We start from the raw sequence: 9660 nt of genomic DNA, 5'->3' as shown, positions 1-9660 counted from the left end.
CCATATAAAATCTTTCTCACCGTTTGTTTGATCATGTATTAGGGAGTAACAATATTTACTAGTGAAGAGACCATTTATATTTAGCGACCAAATGAGAGTGTCACAATTTTTTGTACTAGGAGTGATGACATTAATTTTATTAGTTAAGCTAGGTTGAATGATTACAGATAGTTTTGATAAAACTCATTTATTATTAATCCAGATATCCTTAATGGTTAGAAGATTATCTGTCTAAGTTAGTGGACCATATATACAATGGCGAAGGGATATGGTATGATGGATCCAACAACTATTCCAAACACTAAGGTTTGAAGATTTATGGGGCAACCATGTAATGCCTTTGCTACTGACTTCCCAGCCTTGCATGATACTATTCCAAATGAAGGAAAGATTTTTTGTGGTTTTCCTAGTACTATGGAAACATAAGATCGTTTTGGCCCAAGGGGAATAAGTGTTATTAAGGAGTCTCCAAGAGAGGCTAGAAAGATTAACTAGGTTCTTACTCTTTGTTGTGTGTAACCTTAACCCAACCTCCTTCATATATTTGGTGATAGTATCCCATTTGATAAGAAGTAGTTTCTTAGAAGTGGCATTTGTACCCTATATAAAATTTCGCTGAATCTTATCTATGTTACTAAGGATCTTAGTTGGCAGAAGGGTGTATTGCATTATGTGATTAGGGAGGAAGTTTAGACATGAGATAACCAAAGTGCATCTACCTGCCATGTTAAGACAATTAGATTTTCAAGTAGCCAATCTTGCAAGCATATTGTCAAGAACAAATTGAAAGTCCTTGACTCTAGGTTTCGAGCTTGTAATAGGAAAACCGAAGTATTTCCCAAAAGAGTTGCTAATGATGATATTAAGATAGTTTGAGAGCGTGGATTGAATTGCTTTAGGGAAATTTTTTCGGATTATAATTTTTTATTTTGCCCTATTAATGGACTGCCCTGACAGGTAGCAAAACAAATCTAGACAATGTTAAATGGAGGTTATAGATTTTTCATTTATTTCGGCTATTAGAGTTAGGTCATCCGCAAAAAAAAAAGATGGGATTTTTGATGGTTGTTATTTCTTATGGAAATTGGATTCCAACAGCGAAGATCTACCTTGTGATTGATAAGCGTAGAAAGCATCTCCATGTAGAGGATAAATAAATATGGGGACATAGGGTCACCATGTCTAATACCTCTGCTGGGGGAAAATAATTAGTTCTAGTTCCATTAACCAATATGACTATTTTACTAGTTGAAACACAGTTCATAATGAGCTTAGTAATGTTTGGGGGAAATTTAAAAAAGGTCAAGGTTCTATAGACAAAAAACCATTCAAGACGACCAAATGCCTTCTCAAGATCTATTTTTAAAATCATATTATGCTTCTTATCGCTATACTTATTCATTTTAAGAATTAATTCTTGAATAATGATAGCATTATCACAAGCTTTTCTATTGTTAAGGAAGCTAGCTTGATAGGGGTTAATTAGAGTATTTAGGAAATGCTTCAAATGGTTGGTAATGATTTTAGTAATAATTTTATAAATAGTATTACATAAACCCATGAATCTGAATTTTTTTAAATTATTAGCATTAAAAATCTTTGAAATTAGGCAAAGGAAAGTATCATTTATTCCTTCAGGAATAGTACCACTATTGAATACCTCCGGACAAAGGCTAGTGACTGAGTTACAAATTATGTTCCAATAGATTAAATTGGTTGAAGTAAGAACGCATAAGTGGACATGTAATTTTGTTTTACTAACTAAAGTGGACAATTTTCTTTTAGAAAATAACAAAATTTGCTGGGGGTGGACATAGTTCGGATAAACTCGAAATCCAAATCGAAATTCGAATTTGAATTTTCAATTACAAATTAGATTTTGGGTTTAACTTTTAAAAATTTTAAATTTCGGATTGGATGTTGGGTAGAGCCGTCAAAATGAGCTTGACCCACGAGGCCAGCCCAACCCAGCCCGCTACTTGGGTAGGGCTGAGTTGGGATTGTTTTAGCCCATTTAAAATTGAGGCTTATAAGCCTGGCCCAAGTCAGCTCGTTGGCCCTTGAGGCTTGACTGAGATTGGGTCTGAGCTGGCCCGTGGGCCAAAAATTAATTAAATTCATATTTAAATATTTAAAAAAAGTAAAAACTAAAAAAAATATTAACTATAATCCATATTTTCCACCCTTAGAATTCTCATTTATCCTTCCATATCAACTAGAATTTATATTTTTGATATGCATGTACTATGACAAGATTAGTTTTTCTTTTGCTTAACTAACAACGAACTAGAAAGTTTTAAGTGGCCAATAGCAATTTTTTTCAAAAGAAATATTACTTTAAGTGGCCAATGATCAGTTTAGTTACTTTAATATATTATTAATTATTAAATTGCTATTCAGTATACAATAAGGTCAAGTTTTAATACCTAAAGAAATTGAAAAACACTAATAAATTTCATGAATTTTAAAAATTTCATGGACTATAATGATGAAATCAACAAATAATGTTAAACCTAAATTAAAAACCTTAACATATAAACTTATGGAAGCACTACCTGAATCTAAGGAAAGTGTAAGAAAAGTATTAAAAAAAATATTCATGTAATGTTAAAAAAGAAGAGCTAGAGATATAGAGAATTTGCATTTCAATTACGAGATTCCTTATCAAATATCAAGATTCTTGTACACTCTAAATAAACAGAAGTTGTTCATATGATTAAAAGATTATGCCACGAAAACATATCTAAAAATTTGAAGAAATATTTTTTCTAAAAATGTTGAAGGGCCAACCCGCCCTAACCCGCGACCCTCTTAAGGCTGGGCTGGCCATTTTAAAGCCCATATAGATGGAGGGCTAGCCCGCCCTAGCCCACCAAATTTAAAAGCCCACGAGGCTTGGGCTGGGCTAGCTCGTTTTGACAGCTCTAATGTTGGATTTGATACTTCGGATTTATGGATCTCCGAAAATCCAAATTTTTTATACCTTATATTTTGTCCATTATCTATAAGCCATAGTAATAAGATCAATACCCTACCCATTATATATTATCTCATACAATATATTTAATATTAATTAATAAGTTATTGTCAGAATATTTTCTATCTGAACATGATTTTACTATTGCTACTTCTTTTCGGTCGTATTAATTTTCTGTTGCATTTCCTTGATAATAATCTCATTACTTGAATAATTTATTTGGATGATTGCGGTGAGAATGAGGAACTTTTCAGGCAATTTAATATGAGTACTTGATTTGGATATTCATTTTAGTAAAAAGAAGAAACATATAAGTTCAAAATCGAAAATCCAAAATATCCAAACCGATTAATCCGAAACCGAACATAAAAACTCCGATCCAATCCGAGATTATTTGGATGATCATTTTTTCAATCCAAAAATCAAAAATCCGGATCGTAATCTTCATATCCAATCCGAACTATCTGAATGCCTACTCCTAGAATTTACATATAGGGAAAGTTCATGCTATTTGTACACTATGTCCCTTTACAATTTAAGAAAATATCATTTTTTAGATCTCTTATGTGTAAAAGACATGTCTCTTACATGTAAAAGTAAATCTTTCATATGTAAAAAAAAAAAGAATGAAGAAACGGAGTCATAAAACTAAAATAAATTTGTGAAGGGATTTTTACCTTCCTATACCACATAGGAAACCTTATTACCCTCAATGTTTAAGGTTTGATTTAATTACAAACCCGTATACCAAATTACCAATCCTATACCATACTTAATTAAGGGTCTAATTAATGGGCAGTTTTTACTCCTTAATTAAAGGTATCTATATATCCCACGTTTCTCTTTCCCCTTAATTCTTAAGATCTGACCAGCGTCGTTTTCCCCCTCCCATTTCTTTCTCTTCTCCATTTCTTCTTCTTCTCAAAAAATACAGAGATGAGACCCATTGAGTATAATCAGATTTTTAGCCAAAGAGATTCAATATGAAACCCACTGTTTCGGTTATTGTAATTTATGGTAATTGTCATATATTGTTCTGAATTTTAACAACTACGAGATCGAGAGTAGATGTATGAAACAGAAGACTTCCTCAATCGATCAATCAACTCAACAATTCTCAATTGTAAATTTGTGGGGTAGCCATATGAATCTTCTGTAACCTCCGACTCCATTTTGTCTATATTATTTCAATATTAAATAAATTGTCTTTTTAGGCAATTCAGAGGTTCTTTAAAGGTAGAGATTCTTCAAGTGTCACACTTATCCGGCATTGACATACAAGTTCTTGACCAAACTAGAAAAAAACTTAAGTTAACAAACATCTGACCCAATATAAGTGTGACAGTGTGGGTGCAATTGTAGTTTATTTGTAGTTTTTTGTAGAAATTTTGTAGATGAAGAGCAAATTTTGTTGTCAACATTTTTTTCCACATAAGACTGTAGTTTAATTGTAGTATAAATGTAGTAATTTTGTAGATACCCTTAAAAACAATACAACTTTATACAATACTTAAACTGATTTGTAGTTTATTTGTAGAAATCTTGTAGATAAATAGAAAATTTTATAGTCAACATTTTTTTTCAACATAGATTGTAGTGTAATTGTAGTATAAATGTAGTAATTTTGTAGATACCCTTCAAAACAATACTGCTTAATACATACGTAAACTGATTTGTAGTTTCTTTGTAGATTTTTTGTAGAAAATTTGTAGATTAGGAGAAAATTTTGTAGTCAACATTTTTTTCAATATAGATTGCAGTTTAATTGTAGTATAAATATAGTAATTTGTAGATACCATTAAAACAATATTGCTTTATACATACTTAAACTGATTTGTAATTTATTTGTAGATTTTTTGTAGAAAATTTGTTGACCCAAGCGCATCAGCTCACTCCCGTCAAGAACAAGAGCTCCTCCCTTCGAATAGTTGACGAAACAGAGCCTTGCATATTTAAATATGCTCAGCCATTCCTAAAAGAAAAAAGAGGAGAACCAAATCAAAAAGGCTCTGAGCTTTAGCAAGGGAAGACTGATATATACTTAGAGAAATAGAAATACGTGAAAAATGAGGAAAGAGAAGCCTGCAGAAAAAGGAGGAAACAAATCTGATGTGAATATGAAAAAATATTTAGTCCCAAATTTTTAGGCCTCATTTGGACGGAATAAGCTATTCAAATATTTATCCCAGATTTGTAGGTGCCTAATTTGGAAGGAATCAACTCTTAATATTGGGTATTTAATGAATGATATAAATTTTGTAGGAAAAATATAAATATGGCGGGTAATAATGGAAATATGCACATTTTTAGTAATAAGGTTTCATATATGATATAGATAGGAAAACCACAAAACTAATTGACCCAAAACGCTCTATTTGCTATCTAATTTTCACTATGATTAATTTAATTAAAACTCACTCACATTGGGCAATTAACACTGTAATAACATTATTTCTAAAAATAAGAAGATGAAAACAATTTCTTTTGCTCCTCATCAACTCTGCGAGAAGCCGACCCAAAAGGCCGAAAACCAGCTTACCGCTATCTGGATAAAGCTAAGGGTATATTCGACATTTTAAGCTGATAACATCCCGTCACGTGACCTGCTTGATCAACTCAATGTTTATTAGCCACGTGGCAAATAACCAAAGGATAACACGCCGGCTTTGGCACGTCGATCTTATCCCTATATACGTGCTATTAAATCCTGCCGTTTATTTCATCTCAGATCTAGCAGATATAAATCAACGGTTAAGATCAACTCCCATCCCCAAAAATCTGTTCGACCTTTAACGCTTCAGCCGTCAATAAATAACACTCCCCCTAGCTTCACTGATTCCTCGATAGACAATATACGAGAAAGTTCTATCCCAACGGACGTAGTATCTTTTCCTTTTCTCTCTCTTTTCCCCTTAACGTGCGCCGATTCGCTGATCTGCGCCATGAGCTTACTTGACAAGCTCTGGGATGATACCGTTGCCGGTCCCCGGCCAGATAGTGGCCTCGGGAAACTCCGGAAGTATTCTACTTTTAGCCCCCGTTCTAATTCCGGCAAGGGTACGCTTTTGTTGCCGGTTTCGTTCATCCACTAACAAACGAATCAATATCTATTACAATTCGTTTAGCAAAACTGAATTACCTTTTTTTTCCAAAGCAAATCTGAATTATCACTTATAACGTGTTATATTTATTTTGTGAAGGTTTACGAATTACGATAGTAGTAATTTAAGTAATTAACATGTACTCCAGATCGATGATATATGTTATAACTTGTACGGATGTAGATTGTTTTCTTAAGAATCTGATCGTTAAAGGTTAATCGGCAAAAATAGTGCAGCTTACGACGTTTATTTCTCAAGGATCTAATCAAATTAGCTGTTATTTCAATTTCAAACATGAAAAGGAGCATTTGAAGTTTGATATACATGTTTTAGGAAAGAAGAAGTTTTAAGTTTTCATTCACAACATTTTAATTTGTTTTTTTCAATTTCATCTTCGAATACTACTATTTTTTGTTAAGCTCAACCAAATCATGTCCAAAGGCGTCACTTTTCCCCCTTAATAAGGACTGCATGATAACTTATCCAAAAATGAGGAGAAGAAAGGCGATTTTGATAGATTAACTCTGAGAAATCTGCAATTATTAACATCGTTACGTTTGGGAAGATATATTCGATTCTGATGAAGCACTTGTTCTTTTTTGATACAGAATCAGAAGTTTCGACACCGAGATCCTTCAGTGAGGAAGCAAGTAGTGAGGATGCAGTAAGGGTGACAAGGAGTATCATGATAGTAAAGCCTCCCGGGAGTCAGAACAAAGATTCACCTCCTGTTTCCCCCGCCGGTACTACTCCTCCGGTCTCTCCTTTTGCCGGTAAGCTACCACTTATTTTTGAATGGTTTCCGATCTGATTCGTTCCAATAATCTGTTTTCGCGCCGTCACCTCTGGCGGCTCGTTTTGCGAGTTGTTAGCCATTAGAGTAATGCTCTTTTCCTAACCGAAAGTACCCTCCAGAAAAAGGAGGAGAAGCGGAGATCTAGAAGAATCTTGTAAGGTTATTATTGTAAATTCAATTTAGGTAGAATCATTTAGGGGTATGGGAGTCAAGGGGCAAATGTGTACTTTTGGGGAAACTGACAAATTCTTAGAGGATGATGCGAGGCAAAAATGGAGATATTTGGTGGAGGCAATTATTTTAATTAAGTGATGTCCCCTTTGAAAGTGATATCCTTGCTAGAGTCCACTGATGTGTTTAAAAGTCGAAATTGGTGTTTGGCCCTCCACACCTCTCTACAGATACGTACTGTGCAGGATGTTTAGGCTTATATAAGTAGCCTATAGTTGAATTACCAACTCTTCGCATACCAGTTTGGTATAGTGATACAGTTTAGTTCTATTATTGTCTAATCCTTCTTATGACTCGGTCCATGTTGCCATTAAGGTCAAGACATCAACTTAGGACATTACTACCCTGACGTTTCAGAGATTAGCAGCATGTCTTCATTCCTCTGTAGCTTTGTGGAGAATTTTTTTGGTGGAAAATTTATGATGTAGTTTTGCTTTTAATTAACTTGAATCTAAAAAAATTGCATTAGAAATCTTCCATGGTCTGATGTACAACCGGGTACATGTCGAAATAATGAGACTAATAATTTGATGCATGATGATGTTCAGGTGCAGGAGGAAGAGAAGCATATTGGTCCCGTAGGCGATCATTTGCATACGAGAATGCCAGTGGGGTTGGACCCAGAAGCCCTCGTCCTCCTTACGACCTGTGAGATATAGATCGGGTTTTCTTGTTTGTTACCCCTCTTGAGGCGGCTGAATGTAGTCCACATCCTTGACATTTTCCTAGTTGAGAATGTTTTGTATGGTCCTGTGACAGTGTGTGTAGTGTGCTTAATTTTGTAAATAATGTTAGTGCTTCTAGATCTTGCGGATGTTGTGACGAAGGTTTGGCACAAGTTGTAAGCAACGAAGTTCGTCATGTATTCTGCTCTGTATCAAAGTTTACCGTCTTGTCTTAGAAATGTTATTCATAGGCTTGTAGTATCGATAGTTTCTTCGTGTCCCGTATCATTGTTTACTATCAAAATGGGATAACAATTAGATTTACGAGTGATTTTAAGGATACATAATTTAATCTGACACAAAGCGATAATTTGAATTATAAATAAGCGAACAACAATGAAGTAAATTCAAACCGTATAAGAATAATTATAGCCTTGAAATAGTAGCTTGCACAAAGAAAAAATTATATTATAATGCCTTGGGATGCATGTAACAGTGTGTCTTGCAAATAATCAGACCATTTTATATAGTAGAGGAATTCTATTTTAGCTATAATTCTATCAAAGGTAAAAAATCTCATGATTTGCTAATTAAACGGTTCCTCATTGATTATATCGACATCCCTGTCATGATATCCGTCCGGTTACGGATATTTCAGCCTTTAGTTATCTGGTCCGATAATGTTACCTCGGGCTCATTCGGAATCGAGGTCGATTCCGGGGTCATGGACTCGGTAACCTCGAAGACAGGTACTCTAACCTAATATCCTGGTTCGATGGAACCCGGAGTCTATCTTCAATTCATTACGTTTTAATCCCGATCTATCATGAAATAGATGAGCTCGCTTTCGACCGTCGTTTTTTGGAGTGTAAATATGAGCCCCTATCCTCATCTCGATACTTTATGTCAGAAACGACAAAAATGGACGAAACGTCTCGTTAGTCGCGTCTTAATGGCATTAAATGTTCGTCAGTCGCTGGTCAGGCACTACAGACTTTGAACCGTCATTTGAAAATTATAAATACTCCATCCTTCGTTCATTCAAACTTTATATCTAAACCTTTTCTACTCTTGCTCTTAAAAGATCTTTGCACTCTCTAGCACTTACCCAGATTCTTAGTTTTTTGCAATAATTCTCGCTTGTCTTCACTCCAAACCATTAAGCATAACCTTTTAACTTCCCCTTCTTCATCTTTATTCAAAAGAAAAATAACGAAGACTTGTAAGACAGTTCCACAAAAAGAATCTGCCTCTTTATCACGGCCGCCCAGCGAGGAACCAACGACAAAACTTCCTCTTGAAGCGTTTATTCCTGGAGGGTGCTCGACCGATGCTGATTTCAAGGTCGAGAAAATCTCCTCGGTACCGGGTCAGTGCGAGCCGGTCTCGATATACATATGCTCGGTCACCGACAATCTCCTCTCCAAAGTCAAGAAGGATTGCAACTGGGTTGGTAAGCACGTGGTGGTGCCTTCGCCCGAGGAAGCGATTACTACCCAATTGGAGGTTTTTTTTAAGTGTTTACACTTATCCTTTCACGTTGGACCCCTTGGAACCGGTCATCATCGCCTTCTGTAAGATGTACGAGGTAACCCTCGGTCAAATCCATCCCTATTTCTGAAGGATAGTAATTCTCCTCCGCTTCTTCGTAAACAAAATCGAGGGGTGTCCTTCACCATCGATCACCTCATGCGTCTGTACAGTCCTCGACCCTATCGAGGGGGATTAATAAAACTTGCCCGTCGGGCTAGTCAGGCCCCATTCTCGAGTATAGACGAGGATCGGGGCCGAGGCTGATTAGGCCTATTCGTTCGAGGGAAGACCTCGAATTTAATCCCGGTCGAGGACAAGCCATTTTCCGAGAAATGGAACATGAAACGTAAATATAAC

General features: G+C 35.3%; 1 protein-coding gene across 1 annotated transcript; it reads left to right on the top strand.

Annotated features, from left to right (window-relative positions):
* Positions 1 to 5807: 5807 nt before the first annotated feature.
* LOC104212944 (dormancy-associated protein homolog 3) lies at positions 5808 to 8031 on the top strand. Its single transcript, XM_009762319.2, has 3 exons — positions 5808 to 6034; positions 6687 to 6851; positions 7654 to 8031. Exons 1-3 carry the CDS (start codon positions 5920 to 5922, stop codon positions 7755 to 7757), a joined length of 384 nt encoding a protein of 127 aa, XP_009760621.1. The 5' UTR covers positions 5808 to 5919; the 3' UTR covers positions 7758 to 8031.
* Positions 8032 to 9660: the final 1629 nt, after the last annotated feature.

The sequence above is a fragment of the Nicotiana sylvestris genome, chromosome 1 (genome assembly GCF_000393655.2).
Source record: "Nicotiana sylvestris chromosome 1, ASM39365v2, whole genome shotgun sequence".
In the NCBI taxonomy this organism is placed as follows: Eukaryota; Viridiplantae; Streptophyta; class Magnoliopsida; order Solanales; family Solanaceae; genus Nicotiana; species Nicotiana sylvestris.
This window is presented reverse-complemented; position numbering and strand designations above follow the sequence as displayed.